Raw genomic sequence first — 21,171 nt, forward strand, 5'->3', positions numbered from 1 at the left:
AATTCTCTGAAACGCCTTTGGTGGACATTCCTGCAGTCAGCATGCCAATTGCACACTCCCTCAAAACTTGCAACATCTGTGGCATTGTGCTGTGTGATAAAACTGCACATTTTAGAGTGGCCTTTTATTGTGGCCAGCCTAAGGCACACCTGTGCAATAATCATGCTGTCTAATCAGCATCTTGATATGCCACACCTGTGAGGTGGATGGAGTATCTCGGCAAAGGAGAAGTGCTCACTAACACAGATTTAGACAGATTTATGAACAATATTTGAGAGAAATAGGCCTTTTGTGTACATAGAAAAAGTCTGAAAATACACTCAAAAATATTTGAGTTCAGATCATGAAAAAAGGGGGCAAAAACAAAAGTGTTGCATTTATAATTTTGTTCAGTGTGTATATATATATATATATATATATGTATATGTATATATATTTAAACTGTTCATGTGGACTCTGCTGTGGCTGTGAATGATGTGCAATAGAGACAGATTGATGTTTTATTTTTTTAATGCAAAGAAATCAAGGCTGTGAAGGATAGAAATATAGTCTGTTGCACTTATAAAAAGAAGAATTACCTATCTAATTTTATTTTTGCTTAATATTAATACAATATAATATATTGATATAATATTAATATTTACTGTATATTATAAAATTCATACATAATAGTAATAGTAGCAAGACAGCTAATATGAATCTAGTAACATACATTGAAGCACTTATTTTTCATTGGAATTTGCACACTGTCAAATTTTACAACATGATGGTAGCAAAGGACATTATGGCACTGATTTCACAAATATACTGACTGTGCAGAGAACATTGGATTTTACTCCAGATGTACATAACATATCCTGTAGGTGGGAATGTACAGTCCTCCATTTGTTCACTTTCATCAAATTTTAATCTCCAATATGTTTTTGAACTCTTTTTTTTATCCTAAAAATATCCCACTGCAAAATAACTGAATAAAAATACTAATATTAACTGTATGTGTATGCACTACATTTTTAAATGTTTTGTGAGAGTTGGGTATTTCTGCTCATTTAGGTCTTTCGAAAGATGAATACAGCACCTCCGCTAATGCAAAGCTTGAAAAATGAACTAGAGAAACTTAAGCACTGAATAGTGAATCACGGTGAAGTGTCTTCAAACACATGGTTGTGGAACCAGAGCATAGAAACTGCTATCCCTGGTATCTCTGTTCCTGGCAATATGGCACAGAAAGCCGTGTCGAGTGTTGAAAAGCTTCCCTACAAGGCCATCACGTGTTGCACTATTGGGTGAGAAAGAGCACATTAGAACACCATCACAAACACGCACAATGAGAAATGATTTTTAACTCAAAACATTTCCATTACTTCTGAGATTTTTTTTTTTTTCAGTTAAAGCCTGCCAAGATCAACTTTTTATAAAGGTTTACTTTTTTGCAAGAGTATTATGAATTGTATTTGTATTGGCACTAACCTACACACGTAGTATTTGACTCCACGAAACCTTTTTGATTTGTCATATGAGACCATGTTCCCGTGTTTCCCGTGCATCCATTTCCAACCACGTCCTCCACATGGATCAACCAGAACCTGCAAATTATTTATACAATAAAGAATGCATAAAAAAAAGAAATAGGACAGGTGTCATCTCCTTTCCTACAGTGTAATTGTTCTGCATGTATTTGTTATCTTCAGTGTTTTAAATATAAAAATAATGGTAACACTTTAGTATAGGGATCAATTCTCATTATTAACTAGTTGCTTATTATAAACATATTGGCTGTTTATTAGTACTTATAAAGCACATATTCTGCATGGCCATATTCTACATCCCTAATCCAACCCAACTAACCAAGTAGCAAATTAGGAGTTTATTGAGGCAAAAGTCATAGTTAATAGCCCCTTTCGCACCGCTTTAGTTCCAGAACTAAAAGTACAGTACTAAAGTACTGGGACGATTTTGCGCGAACTATTTCCCAGTACCATTTAAAGGGTTGCATTCGCACCAACAGTGGGTACTAAGAAGTGACATAAGCCGGTCGACAGCGACATCATTTGTGCGCGGCGTTCAACAACGAAAACAAAGAAGAACAACGTTAACAACAGGAGGATGGAGGATGCTGTGATCGGAGCTGTGCTTTTGTTGCGTCTTGTGGGGTTCACAATAATGGACATGGAATGTCGACGTAACTTATACATCAAGTGATTGAAAGATCGGAAAGGAGTTCAAAATGTTCAAAAGTGCCTGCACTTCAGCGTCCGTCCATCTATCGCTGTTCTCCATTCTTGCAAAATATAAGTTGATGCGATGTTTACACAGTATGTGTTTACACAGTATGTGTTTACACAGTATGTGTTTACACGGCGTTTTAAATCATGGCGGGAGAGGGCGTTTTCGTACGTGTTTAGCCAATCAGCGTACACTTACGTCGCGATAGTTCCTATGGAACTGTTTTAGACCCTACTCTGAAGTAGGAGCTAATTAGTTCCTGCAAACGGAGTTCCGGGAACTAAAACAGTTCCTAGTTCCCACGGTGCGAACACGCCAAAAAGTGGGTAGTTCCACAATTAGTTCGGGTACTATGAAAAGGTTCCTCCGGTGCGAAAGGGCCTATAGGTTTGTTAATAGCGAGAATTGGACCTTAAAATAAAGTGTGACCAAAATAGAATACTGCACTGAGTACCTCATAGCTATTGGCCTGATACTCTTTCCAGTCATATTCATAGACGCAGTGTTGATTCCTTACAAACCCACTGTGCCACCCGCTGTCAGGTCCAATGGCTTTGCACACTGCAAATTGGGTTTTAGACCGAACAGCATCTGTAAACCACAAGGATTTATGGGTTAATTAAGCCCAATAGCCATGTTTCCACTGTTGGGCCAAAAGCAAGCCTGGTAGTGAATGTCAGGGCCAGTCGCGTTTCCAATGTCAATTCCGGGACTTGATCGTGCCTTATTGGGACTTCCTCTGGGCCAACGGCCAGGGTTTTTCAGCCCACTGAACACCTTGGTCCAAGGCGGGTCATGAACAAAGGCGGAGTTTATCCAAGTTAGGAGATGGTCAGCACTACTTCTCATTTCCTGTGTTTTCATATCAAAGTGTCAGCTAGCATTTAAAACAAAACTTTAATCTATTTTAAAACTCACCTTCAGACACCAGCAAGCATCTAAAATAACTTATATTTTTTTTATAAATTTGATGGAAACATATGAGGGTTTGTCAGTATTTTTCTTCTGTGTTATATGTGTTCGCCCTTGGGACTTTAATGGACTAATTGAGTTTTGTGCATTTCTATGATTACAAATAAATAGAACAGCCACGACTGAACAAGTTTGTGTGTTCTATTTTTATGTTAGATAATGATACATGTTAGTTTGATTTAGTATCTTTGATGTACACTTCGGACACAAATGAATAAATTAGTGTCACTCTAAAATATTTTATCATAAATCATTGATACATAAACTATACTGGCCCCGCCTGGCTAGTTGTAAACCTCGCTTTGGCCCACCAGTGGAAAAGCGGCTAATGATTTAAGAGTAGATTTTTCTATCTTGAAGAGACAATGCTGTTGTCTTAGATTAGCATAAAGATAAAGTGCACAGCTCCTAAATTAACTGTCCTTAAGTTTTCTGTGCTTATCAGTACATTCCATTGTAATACCATTTCATAATTGGTCAGAAGAGGCTCAGTCATAAAGATGGTCATGTGCTTAAAACTGTGAAGATCTGTGATAACTTGAAAGCATGGACATAGGCTCATTAAAATTAAGAATCAGCCTAATCTAATGTGAGTATATGTAAAGTAAAAGAGTTTGCATACTGCTGGGCACTCTTCCGGTCTGAACCCATTGGAGGTCTTGACTTCTGCAGCCCTTGTAAGGGTCTCCTTTCCACGGGCTCACACAGGTGCAGCTCCTGTTATGTTTGAAGGAGAAGCATTTGGCGTTCACTCCACAGGGTTTAACTTGGCATGTTTCACGACATGTGCCAATGGAGCCAGTGCAGACCTCATGGGCCTTACAAAAGCTGTTTTGCATGCAGTTGTTACACTTGTGTGGTGTGAAGGATGGACAGGGTTGCTGTGGGCATTTATACTGAGCAGGTAGACGGTGTGTGGCGGAGCCCCAGCCAGGCGAGCATGAGGCCTTACAGATGGTGGCTCTACCTTCAGATTTGCACTCAACTCTCCCGTTTACCTGCTCAGCGTAGCAGACAGGCAAGGCGCTCCACTGCCCTCCAGAGCACCCCACGGTATGTGGGAAAGGCTTGAATAATCCACCACATTTAATTTTGACTTGCTGCTGGGCTGTGCTGTGGTACAGCTCCTTGCAATGGTTGTTCTGAAGATCCGCGGCCTTTAGAGGGCCACATCCGTTTTTATTGAAGAGTCTCCACTGCTGCGAAACATAATCCTTAAAAACCTTCTCAACGATGTTCCCTGCTTTTCCAGTGACCAGCAGATATTTTGACCAAGCTAAAACAGCTTCCTTTTCTAGGGTGAACATGTAGCGCACAAAATAATCAATTTGGTCTGTGTAGTATTTTGAGCACTCTACTAGCTCACCAGACTGTTTTTGGGAGTCCTGAACCAGCGACTTGCGAAACATATCCAGAATGTTTTGTTTGTCTCCAAATCCAGTGCCCATCATCATGTGGTGAAATTCTCTGAGATAAAATTGAAATGAGTGTCCCCCTGTGAACTGAGCTCTAACTTCAGAAACATAGTGGTGCTGGGTTATTGTACCATTTATAAATTGTAAATGTAATGTGTTGATGTAGCGAAACTTCTGAATCACGTTGCTGTATTTCACAAAGATTTGTGTCCACTGGATGTCAAGTCGGACAGACTCAACTATTTCTTGTGTGTACTCTTTCAGCTCCCTGACACTAAAATAAATTGTTGTCAGATCAGGGACTGGTTTATAAATCATACCATTGATTTCACCTTCAAGAGCTGCATAGTCAATAATATTTTGAATGCTTTCCTCACAAGCTGGACCATGGAACATCGCATGGCACTTGCAGAATACTTGTGTGGTGTCCTTGATGAGTTTACATTCTCCATTATTACAATTCACACCTGAACAAGGAGTTTTCACCACAGTATTTTCTTTAAGGAAGAAATTAAAGTCTCTGAGAATCACTGAGTGTGGTGGAAATTTACAGTTCAGCTTAATATCCGGCACATCTGTTTGAGCATATTCTGATGGTTTTGTAACAGCATGAAGAAACTTTATATGGCTTGTAACTTTAGCGCCAAACATGTGGAGCAGCTTATCCTTCATTGTTGCACACTGCTGGATCATGATCGGATTTAAGAATTCTCTTTGCAAACTGGATTTAACATTGTCCTTTATTTTTTTATCAATGGCAGAGCCCTTTTCTTGATGAATTATGTGAACAGATGTCTTTTCTTGAACATCAATATTAATCGACTCTCCAAAGGTAAACTCATTTTTAGCATCGTTTGGGTGGGCAATCACTACCCATTTGAACCAGTGGAACTTGCTCTCCAAATGATGCTTAATATCTGAAGCTAGTTTTTCTCTACTTGAGAATTGTTGACTGCTAAGTTTCACAGCGTCCTTGTGAGCCCACTTCTCAAAGTCACCAGCACACTCAATCAAGGCATCCTGTATGGCTGATAAAGTGTCGGACAGTTGTGTGACTGCTTCTTTTGCCTTTAATTCATCATCATAGCCCTTCATTTTGTAATAAAACACATTTAACTTCAGTCCTGAAACCATCAGAGTGGTGAAGTAGGTGGAGTATTGCACCAGAACATTAAAATTACCATTGGATTTCTCAATGATTAGCTTTAAGAGATTTTTATTCAAACTGACAGAATTGTTCTCAGTGATGTATCTGTATAAATTAGCAACACTGTTCTCTGTGCCAGTGTTTTCATAGAAAGTGGTGAACCTCTCAGCCAGCCTGGTCTTCTGCTCCTGCGTGGAGGCAAAAGGAGCAGTCTGTATGAATTCTGTTAACTTGGCCCAGGAGTTCTTGATCACATTCTCATCTTTGCTGTAGCTGCTTGCATAGCTTGTCCATTCCATTTCTGTTTGCAGGGTGGAAATTTGAAGGGAGAGAGAGTCAAGTTTACGGTTGACCTCAGCAAATTGTTCCTTCATAAACTCCAGTGTTGGATCCGATTGTGGAATGAGTGCAAAGATGAAGCTAATTAATGACCCAATAAAGCCAAAACCTGCTGCAACTTTGCCAAGAGAACCAAAGACTTTAAGGACATCTCCGACTGGTTTAGCTTTGTCACCCTCTTTCTTAAAAACTTCACCGAGACTTTGGAGAAAATCTTTAGTCATTGTCATGCCCTTCTCCACTTTATTGACTTGGGAGACATCAATTTCAGCTCTGCAAAAACAGCTGTATAGAAGCAGATAAAGGATAGTGAGGAAAGTCTTCCCAGAAGCCATGGCAATTTAACCTGTTAAAAAAGAATGCATTAAATGTGTAAGTAGAAGCACTGAATATGTGATGTGGCCTGGTGTCGCTTAACACTTTGACACAAACAATCGCACTGATGTGATCAGAACGATCAGTGCGTCACATGATCAACTGCTAAATTCAAATCTGCTTAAATTGCATTTTGTCTGGCAATGTTGGATGCACTCAGTGCAAGCCATATTACACATTTTCAGTGTTTTCAACCACATAATGTATATTTTAAGTTTCATACATTTAAATACATATACAGTCAAACCAAAATTTATTCAGACACCTTCAATATTTCTCACGTTATCACAGTTAATTTGCTATAGTTTAGAAAATGGTAATAAAATATGACAAGAACTCAAGAGTTAAACTGTGTCAGAACAAATTCATTTGAATGACATCAGATAACTTTGATAGAAAGGCATGTAATGAATTAGGCTGAATAGCGGTCAGCTAAGAACACAATTAGATAATACCAGTTTAGGTCAGCCAATTACCAAGATATGCTTAATTTTGTTAAGTCTGTAAAAAGGTCGCATTAGCAATTAAAGAAAAAACTCTTAAGCAAAACATGGTCAGGTCAGAGTGTCTGAATAATTTTTGGTCCCAAATGTTTATCAATTTTACTGGTAGTCCACTGTATTAAGAATGTTTGGGTGTGATATGCCACAGTTCATTTTATTTTGCTATCCTCACTTACATAAATGAAATATAGTGTCCTGCACCGACTAGTAAAAAGATATCAAAAATTATATCTGGTGTCTGAATAATTTTTGGTATTGTAGGTACTAATATATTTATGGTTTGTAAAATATACACTGATGTCAGAGGAAGTGGAAATAATGATCCTTTCAAAAATAATTTGACAATGTGTTTTATGTCAAATTCACATTGTGTTGGTAACTATAAACCCTTCATATATTTATGCTATTCTTCTCCCAGCTCACTGGCCACTTTCTTTTCATGTCTTTTGGGAGGAGAGGATGAATTTATGTGTTGTAAATCCAACAGCTCAGATTCAGCATAAACATGGTAGTGCCCATCGCAGGTAATAGATCAACCAGAATAATCGTTATAAAGGTATTTAAACAACCATATTCAAACTTGCACATATTTGAGAATCTGAATATCAGATATGTCATAACACATTTGTGAATTCTGAATAAAAGAGGAAAAATTCAATGAAACCAATACATCACTCATACAGAGCTATAGTGGTTGCGGTGTGTCAAGTGACAAGCATGACTCATCATGGAACTAATAAGGCAATACATTCTGAAAAAACAGTTGCGTAAAATAAAATAAAAACTCCAGTGGGCAGTCAGCTACAGTATTTTAAAATCACTTGTAAAAGGGTTAGTTCACAATCTGCTTATAATGCCACACACTGTCAGTTCTTTGCTGTTAAAGCTGCACTACAGATTGTTTCTGTTCTTGACTTACCCCAACTCACTATTGTAAACCTACAATAATGATTTACATTCAGAGCTGTCAGTTTGATTTGTCACAAAATAAACATAAATCATTAAAGTCATGACTTGTATAACACATTATGAAACTTAATATATAACTTAATATACAGTTAGTGTATTGTTTGTTCACAGAGGAGGATGGGCCTCCTGTGCTGAGTCTGGTTCCTCCCAGTCTTTTTTTTTTTTCACCTAAATATCTGCTGATATTGTTACATTGCATGTGAGAAGCAAAGGAAAATTAAGGCAAGGATCCACTGTGCAAAGGGGCCAGTCAAGAGAAAAAGGAGTAATCTGAGGCAAAACAATGAAAATAGCTTAGACTCACTAGGATAATACCAGACAATGAACTGAGGAAACTAAGGGTGTATTCACACCAGGAAAGTCCGCTAGTTCACTTGCTTTGGTCCGGACCAAATACAATGTTGATTTTTTTTTGTTTGGTGCGGTTCGCTTTCACACTGCCCTTTTTGCAAGTGAACCAGAAATTGTAAACAAAACCACACGTGCGCTAAGGTCATCCATTCATTGGACCGAAACTTTCAAGCAGGGAAAGCAGGCTTATCATGGGGATCTATCGTAGTGCAATTTTTATTCTTTTACTGATTTGCCGTTATGAGAAACTAACGCAATATGAAGAAACTTATGAGCATCAAATGAGACAATGTCATATGATGTAATTACGACTTGCCGAAAATAAAATCTATAGATATAAAATACTTAAAGAATATCAAAATGTTAGTTTAAACATTTAACCTAGATAAATGTGCGCTATTAGGCGCATAACCAATCGTTTATGCGGAGAGTGGAAGCTGAAGCACACTTCAGGACATCAGTGGAAACAAATTAAATACGCCGTAATTGTTGCTCATAAAGGTAAGAATAATAATACATCGTTTGGAACTGTAAAGGGTATGAAGGTAAAATGACGTCAAAAAGATTTGCATGCGCAGGGTAAGATTTGTGAAAGTGTACATAAGATAGCAAGCGTAAATTAATTTTGCATGCGCAAGAAAAGATTTGCAGCCTTTTATTGTTTTTTGTAAGTGTAATTCATGTATTGTGAAACTGCAACTTCATGCTAAGGCACAATAAATATGATCTGTATTCTTCTGACTTCCATTTTTCCTCACTTAGACTTTTGGCACTGTTGTTTTGCCCAAATACAGCCAAAAGTATTGCAAGCCTGTGCACAGCGTTTTGCAAGAGAAAACAAGCGTATCAAGAACTGCAAATCAGATTGACCGCCTAAAACCAATATGTGTGTGTAGAAAAAAAATCGTTGCAACGATTAAAAGCTAACATAAGCAGTAGCATAATAACAGCGTATCTAAAAGTATAAGACAACAAACAAACAAACATACCATTAAGAGCCGTGCTTGCACAGGTTCTGCGTGATCCTCTTCACTAATATCCTCTGCATCTCAATCGGGCTCAAATTGATAAGCAATATAGACTACGCCATTGTTTACAATACAACCAGAGACATTTAGACGCACGCTCGGCGGTTTAGCCAATCACAACACACTGAGCCAGCTAACCAATCAGAGCCCATCACGCATTTCTGAGGGAGGGCTTCATAAAAACAGGAAATAATCGAGGCGTTTGTCAGAGAAGGGACAGAGCTGTGTGGAATAAAGGTAAATAATGCGTTTTTAAAAAAACGAAGCATGAACACATATTAGACTGCACCCCATGAACACAATCAAGCCTAGAAAAAAAACAGTAAACCACCCCTTTAAATGACTGCCCATGAGGATCCAACGAATGCTCATTAGACTCCAAAAATACGACGTCAAAATGATCTACACACCAGGGAAATTCATGTTTGCAGCTGATACACTCTCTCGGGCTGTCGACAAGCATGAAAACCTTATCAGTGAAAAAGGTGCAGACATACAAGCGTATGTTGACATGATTGTAACCTTTCTTCCCGTGTCCCCAGAGAAAACTGAACAAATTAGAAATGCAACTGATGCGGATGGAACAATGACACAACTCGGAGAAACAATACTGAAAGGTTGGCCAGAAAAGAAAAGTGACTGTCCAAAGCAAATTCAAGATTACTGGTCATGCAGAGCTGAACTTTCAGTAGTGAATGACATCATCTTCAAGGGAAACAAGTTTGTCATCCCTGCATCGATGCACAAGGAAATGCTGCACAAGGTTCATGAGGGCCACCGTACTAGACAACAGAGGGATGCTGCAGACCAGGAGTGCCGGGAGTCATCACCTGAGGGCCACCGTACTAGACAGCAGAGGGATGCTGCAGACCAGGAGAGACCTCACCGTACTAGAAAGCAGAGGGATGCTGCAGACCAGGAGTGCCGGGAGTCATCACCTGAGAAAGATGCCCCTGCTGAGGGAGATGCCCCAGCACCCCAACCATCAGCTCCCAGGGCCCGGAAAAAAAAACTAATTATTTAGTAAGGAAATCATTGAAGTCTCTCCTTGCCTCCAGAAACAGGAAGCTACCGAAAAATTTGGCTAATTATGTGGTTCAATAAAATCTTAATAAAAAAGTTTGATTTGTTTTTGCTGGGTTTTTTTATATATATTTTTTCTTATTTAAATTGTTTAACTACTTCATTTATACAATTTTATTTTTATTTTCGTTTCGTACATTTACATTTTTCCATTTCTAAAACAAAACAATAAAAATTAAAATCAAACCGTTAAAAAAGAAAAAAAGTTTATTGTGAAAATTCTGTGATGTTTTGGTTGTGATGTTATCAAAATGTTATATTTGGCGTAAGAACAAATTGACAGAACAAAATATTTCGAAAGAAAGTTATTTACTTTTAAAGGGGGGAAGATGTGATGTTATGCCTGATAACAATTATAGTTCCGGTAAGGTGTGGCATACCGGACAGTTCTGATTGATGCACCATGCTGGAGAGTTGAGTGCTAGGTGTGTGCGCACATAATAAATCATCAGAGGTTCAAGCAAGTCGTTGTCTTGTGGCATTAATAACGTAACAACAAGTGTTGTGTTTTGGGATACACCAATAAACATAGGAGTTATATTTTGTTTTCTAAATTGCCTTTCTGAAAGAGCTGTCACGGTTCATGAATTCACTGTTTCCCTGTTTATCATAAAAAATACCTATCCTTTGCCGTTGATGTCTTCAGCTTTCGAGAGGTTGCAGGGAGCATCTATTTTCACAAAACTGGACTTACGTAATGCTTATCATTTGGTCCGCATCAGGAAGGGGGATGAGTGGAAGACCGCCTTCAATACCCCCAGGGGTCACTTTGAATATTCGGTAATGCCGTTTGGGTTATCGAACTCCCCGGCGGTCTTCCAGGCACTCGTAAACGACGTGCTGCGAGATATGGTCGATCAGTTCATATATGTCTACCTGGATGACATATTGATTTTTTTCTTCTTCTCTCCAGGAACATGTGCAGCACGTCCGGCGAGTGCTTCAGAGGCTTCAGAGAATGGGCTTTTTGTCAAGGCGGAGAAATACGCTTTTCATGCACAGTCGGTTCCTTTTTTGGGATACATTGTGTCGTCTGAGGGTCTTCGCATGGATCCTGTCAAGGTTAAGGCTGTGGTGGAGTGGCCAAACCCAGATTCCCGTAAGGCCCTACAGAGGTTTCTGGGTTTCGCCAATTTCTACCGGCGTTTTATTCGCAACTTCAGCCAACTAGCCGCTCCTCTGACTGCCTTGACCTCCCCCAGAACTCCGTTCAGGTGGTCAGACGCAGCCGAGGCTGCGTTTGCCAAACTCAAGGGCCGTTTGTTTCAGCCCCATCCTGATCACCCCTGATCCTTCACGGCAGTTCGTGGTGGAGGTCGACGCGTCAGAGGTGGGGGTAGGCGCAGTGTTATCACAACGTTCTCCCACAGACGACAGAATGCATCCGCGCGCGCTTTTGTCCCATCGTTTATCTCCTGCTGAGCGTAATTATGACATTGGTAACCGAGAATTGTTGGCAGTCAAATTAGCATTGGAGGAATGGCGTCATTGGTTAGAAGGGTCGGGGTACCTTTTATAGTCTGGACCGATCATAAGAACCTTGAATACATTAGAACTGCCAAAAGATTGAACTCCAGGCAGGCTCGGTGGGCACTTTTTTCGGTCGTTTGACTTTTCTCTCGTACCGCCCGGGTTCCAAAACATCAAACCCGACTCTTTATCGCATATTTTTGATCGTTCCGCACGCCCGTCTACTCCCGAGTGCATTTTACCCGAGACCCTATTTGTCTCCACACTCACATGGGAGCTCGAATCGAAGGTCAAGATGGCCTTAGAAGGGGTAACGCCTCCGACTCGGTGTCCACCTAACCGCTTATTTGTACCGGAGGGACTACGGTCAGACGTTATTCGATGGGGACATTGCTCCAATGTGGCTTGTCATCCGGGAGTCAGTCGTACCACGTTTTTGGTCAAGCAACGATTCTGGTGGCCACTTATGGCTCGTGACGTTCACAGTTTTGTTTTGGCTTGTTCAGTTTGTGCCACTGGTAAGACTTCCAATCGACCTCCTGCTGGGTTACTTCAGCCGCTGCCAGTTCCTTCGAGACCCTGGTCCCATATCGCTCTAGATTTTGTTACCGCCCTCCCGCCCTCCCTGGGCAACACGGTAGTTTTAACCGTGGTGGACCGGTTCTCGAAGGCAGCTCATTTCATTCCCTTGCCCAAATTGCCCTCAGCCAAGGAGACAGCGCTGGCTGTCGTTAACCACGTCTTTCGGTTACATGGCCTCCTGATAGACATGGTTTCCGACAGAGGACCCCAGTTTATATCCAGATTTTGGAAAGAGTTTTGTAAATTACTGGGGGCGACTGTCAGTCTATCTTCTGGGTTTCACCCCCAGAGCAATGGCCAAACTGAAAGAGCCAACCAAGATCTGGAGAGAACGCTGCGATGTTTAGTCTCCAAGAATCCTTCCTCTTGGAGTCAACAACTCTCTATGGTGGAGTACGCCCACAACACGTTACCAGTGTCATCCACGGGCCTATCTCCGTTTGAGTGTAGTGTAGGGTACCAGCCACCAATTTTTCCCAGTCTGGAGTCCGAAGTCGCGGTCCCCTCCGCTCACGCATTTGTCCAGAGGTGTCACCGCACTTGGACTAGAGCCTGTGAGACTCTACTCCAGGTGGGGGCGCGCACCAAGGCCAAAGCCGATCGCCACCGGTCTAGGCCTCCCGTATACGTCGTCGGCTCCAAAGTGTGGCTTTCAACTAAGAACATTCCTCTCCGGTCCGTCTCGAATAAACTTGCTACCAAATTCATTGGCCCGTTCACTGTCACCAAGATTGTTAGTCCGGTGGCAGTCCGCCTTAACCTCCCTCCTGCGTACAGGAGAATTTATCCCGTGTTCCATGTCTCCAAAATTAAGCCCGTGTTTTACTCTCAGACATCCGCCAGCTCCGGTTCCCCACCGCGTCTCGTAGATGGGGAACCATCCTATTCGGTCAACCGTATTCTGGACTCAAGACGGAGGGGACGCGGAGTTCAGTACTTGGTGGACTGGGAAGGTTATGGTCCGGAGGAGAGAAGTTGGGTACCTGCGAGAAACATCCTGGATCACTCCCTTATCGATGATTACAATCAACAGGTAAGGGAGTCTGGGAACGCCAGGAGGTGTTCCTAGGAGAGGGGGTACTGTCACGGTTCATGAATTCACTGTTTCCTTCGGGTCTCGTGGCTCTGTTGTTTACATGTCTGTGAGTGTGTGTGTAGGGCGTGACCGAGGTGTCATCACTAATTAGCGCTCAGCTGATCACACTCACTGACACCAGCTGCAGCTCATTCACACTCCCATAAATACTCACTGTTTTGTCCTTTCCTTTGTCAGAGCGTTGTTTGGTGTTTGTTGTGAGTGTCTCCGGTTCCCTGTGATGTCCCATACAAGTTTGTTCCTGTCTTCGAGTTCCTGATCGTCTTGTCGTCTCTTTGTATGGATTTACGTCACCTCACTGGATCTTCACCGAGCACTTCACCGAGCCCATCACGACCATCGAAGTCCCTGTGTCGCCCGTGTCGTGTCATCATCAACATCATCACCTTCATCATCATCATCATCCTCGTCTACCGGCTTTGTGACTGTATCTGACTATATATATATTAAATTCTGAGTTTTCACTTGCATCTCTGCTTCCTCATAATTATTATCATGACAAGAGCTTCTTGGCACTCTGTAAGGCTAAGGTTGCAAAAGTCTCTGCCTGTTTTTACTGATGCTGTCTTTAAATGTGGTAGTTAAAAAATTGCATATGAAAGCAACGTAAAGTCAACTGCTTGAATTTGTCGAGCTCATAATCACAAGTGGGACTTGTAAAGTTTGTGATAGCACGCTAACCATGAGACCAGCTATGACGTTATTTTTATCGCGGCTTACTCCCTGTCTGTGTAATTTATAAATGTGCATTAATTATGCACAGTAATCAGATGACTGACTTTTAAACTGAGTACGTTTTCTGTAAAGATAACAGACGTGTACTAGTAGTGGAATGTTTATTTGCAAAGGCCAGCACTCTTGCAGCTCTTGGAGCTCTGCCCTCTTCTGAAAAGCAGGTTGGGAGCATTAGGTCATTTGCATTTAAAGGGACACAGAAATTGCACATTTTCTACTAGCCTGTAGCCTGTTAGCATTGCCAGTGTGATTGCCACTAATCTTGCTTACATTGTTTACACTTCACACACATTACCATTGTTTTACTCACTGTTACTTGCCTTAATGGCGGATTTGTGTCTACCTTTGAGTGCAGGTGAGGACACATTTGAGCTCGACATAACATCTCGTTATTACCTGTCTGTGTCGTAAATTTAATCAAACAACAAAAGGTGATAAATAAATGTATACATGTTAAATAAACCTACTATATTTGAAAAACAAGTTTATTTAATTTGTATCTCTATCATATTTGTCTTATGGTTTGTTATTTGAATTTCATACAAATATGATGAAATAAAATGTATCATATCGTGGTCACATTGCCCACCCTTTCCCACCCGCCCCATATTCCACCATCTGGTTGAGAAATCTGGTCACCCTAAATTGACATCAGTTGCAGAAGTGCAATCTGAAAGTGCATGTCTGTAGCCAGGCCCTATTGTGGGGTAGGGGGCTCTACACTATATAAACAGGGCTGGTGGAGCGAGAGTTTGAGAAGGCAGCTACTTACTATATCAATGTAATGCCAGGCCCAGACTGCACAATTTTAGCTCCAATTTTCACTCGCTGGCAGTTTTGTGGAAATTGCCAACAAAAGCCCAAAATCGCAGGCAAATCAGTGCTTGTTCACGCGAGTGGCAATTGCGTAGTGTGTGTTATCAAAGATGCAACCTGAGAGAATCGCCAACATGTTGCTGATGCCTGTGGGATATTTGGCATGCTAAATATCTGGGCCGTGGTTCCCAAAAGCAACGTACTCTTAAGTTGATTGTAGCTCCATTGGTGACAATTGATTCTAAAATCAATTTAGGCGTATGATGCTTTTGGGAAAGGCAACCTTGGGGTCCGTTCTTCGTACGTCGCTAACTCAGTTAGCTGGATTTGATTGTTGACTATTTTGCTTGATCTGGGATCATTTGGTTCTTCGAAGCTCATCCTGGACTTGCTGTCATAGCAACAGGTCCATAAGCTTAAACCTGCTCGGGAGCAGGTTTATTTCATGTAAACAGGATTAGATTGCATCTTTTTAAGCAGAACTGACATTTAAAATCTATCCCAGCCAGCGTTACTTTATTACAAGAGTACCCTACTGGTCCAGGGACAATAATTTAAAATAATAATAATTAAAAAATTAATTTGAAAATAATATAACAATTTAATAATATAATATAACTATGTTGTGTAGTCTATAATACTATAGACACGGTCAATATACAGGCAGGGTCGAACAACTGGCAAACAGGTATGTAGAGGGCTAGACAAAAGAGGTAATCTGAAACGTGAGCAATAATCCAGGCAAGGCGCGAACAATATCCAAAGGGCAAGGCAGAGAGATAGTCCAGGTACACAGAAATAATCCAGGCAGGGCATAAACAGAGTCCGAATGGTGAGACAGGGGTAAAGACAGGGAACACAGACTAGAAAACAAGAAACAAGTTCCGTATCGCAGCTAACACTAGGGGAGTGATAAACGCAGGACAATACTGGAACTAAGACAAGGAAGACGAGACAGGCTCCGTATCGCAGCTAACACTAGGAGAGTGAAAAACGCAGAACAATACAGGAATTAAACAGAAACACGGAATGGCTTGGTAAGGCAGCTAGCGCTAGAAGAGTGCTATACACAGAACAATACACGGCAGTGTGACTGAGAAAGTCCATGGTTTATGTAAGCTGTGTGATCAGTGCAATCAGCTGTGAGTGTGTGTGTGTCGTCAGTGCAATGTATGATGGATATTGTAGTCCGTGGGTGGCGTGCAACAGTAGTGTCAAGAGTCAATGTGGTGGAAGGGCGACCTCTGATGGTGAGTGGACGGAAGACCATGAACCGGATTCGTGACAGCACAGATGCAGATATTTGGATCTCTAAGAAACTTCAATTAATGCTGTCACATAAGAAATTTGCTTCAAAGATAAAATTAAATGAATTGCTAATTACAACATTGACATAAAAATGTAAAGCCTGTACAAATACTAGAAATCATGAAAATAAATAATTGGGAATCATGTAAAAAAAATGACAAATAAATTAAAAACAGTGCACATTTCATTTATGTATTATAACATTTATGTAGTTTTGTTCGCTTGGCTGTTTCCTTAGGAAGGTCCAGAAATTAACATTTTAAAATTTCAGAAATTTGTCAACTTTTTCGTCAGGTGTCTTTTTTAATGATATGATGTCATTACGTTGCTGTCTTGCCGCCAGCCAGTCGCTGCATTGCTGTTCGTGGTTTTGAGTATCGATACATCTGCCCTTTTTGGGGAACACGAGAACGCGCAGTAATCTTAGACAACTTAATCCAGATATTTTAATCTAATACACAAATTCGTTTGAAGAACCAAATTAGCCAGAGATCAGTTATCAGGATTAGAAGATCTGGAATCTTTCAAATCATCTCAGATGTAATAAACGATGTACAAAGAACGGGCCCCTGGATAGGAATAACAAGCATCCAACACAAGCATTCTCACGCGATCTTACATCCCTTTATTTCCCATATCAGTTCTTGTGTGCATTTAGTAGTGATGTGAAATGTAAGTTGTAGACAAAGCAGAGTTATTGGTGATTCTTTCTAATGAAAAGTTGTATAAGTAAGGAATAATTGACTCCGGGCCGTTGAATTATTAGAAAAATAATGCACACCCGAGGTGGTGATGCGGCCATTACACCTCGGTGTGCATTATTTTTCTAATAATTCAACGGCCCGGAGTCAATTATTCTGCTTATACTACGGTTACCACACCTCAAGACATCGATCAGATGATATATTTCAAGGTATTTGTCTCAACCTGTCCTCCAACCAATACGCCCGTATAGGTCGTTTGTCCAAATCCCTGAAATACGACCCATCAGAGCATATACTACAATTGTGCCCCTATCGGCAACAGGACATTTTCATATTAATGTTTTGTACTCTTTTATCTGCGTTATAATTCGGGTTTTGTGTAGCTCAGTTGGTAAAGCATTGCGTTATACGACAATACGCAATCATGTGATCATGCGATCATGGGTTCGATCCTAGAGAGTGCACGCGCTCATAAAACCTATGCTTTTGCATGATTTCTGTAAGGGGTAGGTTTAGATCTAAATCTAAATTAATCTTTTATTATCCACGCCTCAGTTGTGCAGTAAATGCGCAATTATTTCGGGGCAAATGAATTGTAGTAGACCTATAAATTTAATAATAAAACTACCATAATACTACTAATAATAAAAATAATAATAATAATAATTTAATACATTAATTGGAAATGCCAAATCCTCACGATATCGCCAATATTTTATTATTATTAAGTTATCTCTGGCTATCGTCCATATACGGTGTCATCATCTGCGCAAGCGCAGTATTTCACGAGTATTTCACACGTATAGTGTGAGCACATTAATCGCGCTCGACAATCGGACCGTATAGTGTGAGCACATAAATCGTACCACTTCCAGAGGTAGTCAAAAACGCATTCGACCGGATTGCGCTCGTAGTGTAGACGCGGATGTGGTCAAATGCGTTCGAGCAGCCACTGCTCTCCACCTACTGACCTAATAGGCCTACACGTGTAATTATTGCGAGACGTACAAGGACGCGATTTGACAGGCTGAACCAGAATTATTATCTTATGATAACACGAAAAAGAAACATCAGTATAAGTACAAGCAGAAGTAATATTAGTGCGTGATAAATTTAGCCCTCCTGCTTGTGTTATGATGTCGACAGAGGGATCCGTCCATTTATCCTTCTCTTGACGTAATCAGCACCATGGGAGATAATCTGGTCAGAAGTGGTCGAAAGTGGACAGAAGAGACGGATTAAAATGCCAGGTGTAAACAGGCAAGTGTCTGGCTCAGCACCCGTTTACTTGCACTCTCTATTAACAAACTACATCCCCTCCAGAAGTCTGAGATCTGCTAGTGAACGACGCCTCGTGGTACCATCACAGAGAGGCTCAAAATCACTCTCCAGAACATTCTCGTTCACCATTCCTGGCTGGTGGAATGATCTTCCCACCCCTATCCGCAATGCTGGATCCCTGTCAATCTTCAAGCAACAACTGAAAACTCATCTCTTTCGACGGCACTTGACTTCATCCTAAACTTAAAAAAAATTCTCTTTACTTATTCCTTCCTTTGGTAGTTTGTATTTATTTGAACAATGCCTGAGACTTGGTGTTGCAAGCACTTCGTCTGTCTGATTGCCTCTTCAAGATGAATCGCTTTATGTATTCCCCAATTGTAAGTCGCTTTGGATAAAAGCGTCTGCAAAATGACTAAATGTAAATGTAAATGTAAATGTAAGTGTCTCCATTGTCCACTTGTCCACCAAAACGCATCTTAATACCAAGTGTAAACAGGGCCTAAGAGATAAGGAAAAACTTAACTTTAGACATAAGTTTTAAATGAAAAAGCTTGACTTAACTACTGTATTTATATGTTGGTAAAACTTGAGGGAGAAAAAATATATATTTTCCTTTACCCACAGAAGGCCCAAAAACAATTGCTTCTGTCTTATTCTCATTTAAATGTAAAAAGTTTAGAGACAACCAAGATCTTTCGCTAGACATGCAAGCAAGGTTTCTAAAACGTTCTTGTCATTATGTTTCAAAAGCAGATAGATGCTACAGTGTCAGACAGTGTCCAATGCCTACTGAAAAGGTTTGGTTACTAAGATTACTAAGGATTTAAACCGGCAAAGGGCACTTCCTCAGCACTCAAATCTATAAGCACTAAAATTACTGAATCCTCAAAGTCGACAGTGAGCAAAATGTTGTTTAACAGGGTAGACTCAATACTGTGTTTATTCTTAAAACAAGACTGGAATTTTTCAAGAATGCTATGTGTGTCCAAAAAAACAATGCAATTGTAATATCACAGCTCCAGAGATAATCAGAGGTAACTTCAGAGTTAATCACAAAGTCTGAGTTGACAGAGAATGTTTATATAGAAAATTGTGAGCCAGCAGAACTTAATCTAAACCAGGTTGGATTTGTATGGTTTTGTGAATTCCTAAACTTACTCTGAAACTTAGTTTGTTCAGCTAGTTTAAATCAAAAGGTATCCAATCTGATTGCAGAAGAGTGCTTGTTTCCCGGTCCTTCCTGCATATCTGTCTCATCTCCCCTTCCACCAGGCTCAAATCCACTCATAATTCTTATATGCCACATATAACGTATTCATATATGTGTATTCATTGCCTGTCCTTCCCATGCTTGGCATAATTTTAAATGTCTTACTTTGTTTGGTATGTTGGTCTACATTGGTCTTACTTACACATCACAAACCAAAGCTGGACCAATCAGCTGTGAGCAAAGTGACATATATCAATAAAGACACTTCCCCTGTATCTCTTGCTCCAAATTAAAATAAATAAATTACAGTGAAAGAGGCCAAATTGCCTTTTGCTGCTAAGTATTTATTATATGACTTATAATCATTTAATTAATTTATTCAGATAATTACAAATTGACAATTAATAATAAACTTTTCATTTAAATAATACAAATATATACACACAAACCCAGGCTTTAATATGTAGCTTTTAAATTGACAGAGAACCTTTACATTGAGTGTTGTGAAGTTATTGAACTTGATCTAAACCAGGTTGGATTTGTATCATTTTGTCAACTCTAAACCTACTCTGAAAGTTAAACCAACTCAAACCCAAATCATGCCTCTGCTCTGTAAATCTATTTTTGTTTTGATTTACATTGCATCTATTAATGTCTATTAAAATCAAATACGCTGAATGATGTCAAAGGACCAGATGTATAAACAATAACAACCAGACCACTGACTACCAGATTGCCACAACATACATGGTGCTAAAAATATTTGAGTTAACCATTTTAGGAAAAAGGAAAATAATGTTGAGATACAATATGCAAAACAATAAAACAACAGAATAACTCACCTCAACACACGATCATACAGGTACAAATTCAAACAAAGACTAGAACCAAAACTGGGCTATTTATAATAAAGCTAATGAATCACATGACAATTAAAGAGGAAGAAATGGTTTAAAAAAAAAAAAAAGGTCTAAGTTTGATAAAAAAAAATGAAAAAAAGTCCATGGAAACATGAAAAAGACATAATGACCCCTAGTGGTCCCCTAGAATTAATGTCAATTCTAAACATTCAAACTCTTGCTTTGTAGTCCTTTTCCATTACAAACTCACTTGCATGTGCCTTATTTATTTATTTATTTATTTGTTTTTCTTTCTTTTCAGACAGTATGTCTCATTGTATGTCAACTGCCAAAATAAATAAATGAAAATAAAAATCTCTTGTGGTGCCCAAACATTTGCATGATGCACCTTTCTTTTTTAAATCTAATATTGTAACACACTAGCCTTGCTTAAAATTAATCTTTACCCCTATTTTGGAGTTACAGAATATTCCCAGTTACAGAAATTTTGACCAGCAGTGCCTAAACATCTGCATGCCACTGTAGATATATCAAAAAAATAAAAATAAAAACTTGACTTAACACTTCACAGTTGTTTAAGGATTAGGATGATAGAGAAGACTACTATGAGCTGGAACAACCAAGACATTTAGCCTGCTGGTTTTATGATGAATACCGTACAAAATGGAAAGAGCTTGAACAGGCCCAACATGAGATAC

At 39.9% G+C, this 21,171-nt stretch overlaps 1 protein-coding gene across 1 annotated transcript; it reads right to left on the reverse strand.

Moving 5' to 3' along the window:
- Positions 1-498: 498 nt before the first annotated feature.
- LOC131538950 (SE-cephalotoxin-like) lies at positions 499-20,465 on the reverse strand. The gene is made up of 5 exons (XM_058773158.1): positions 20,456-20,465; positions 3,821-6,384; positions 2,681-2,817; positions 1,471-1,586; positions 499-1,279 (listed from the first exon to the last, which is right to left on the reverse strand). Exons 2-5 carry the CDS (start codon positions 6,327-6,329, stop codon positions 1,153-1,155), a joined length of 2,889 nt encoding a protein of 962 aa, XP_058629141.1. The 5' UTR covers positions 6,330-6,384; positions 20,456-20,465; the 3' UTR covers positions 499-1,152.
- Positions 20,466-21,171: the final 706 nt, after the last annotated feature.

The sequence above is a fragment of the Onychostoma macrolepis genome, chromosome 04, assembly GCF_012432095.1.
Source record: "Onychostoma macrolepis isolate SWU-2019 chromosome 04, ASM1243209v1, whole genome shotgun sequence".
Classification (NCBI taxonomy): domain Eukaryota; kingdom Metazoa; phylum Chordata; class Actinopteri; order Cypriniformes; family Cyprinidae; genus Onychostoma; species Onychostoma macrolepis.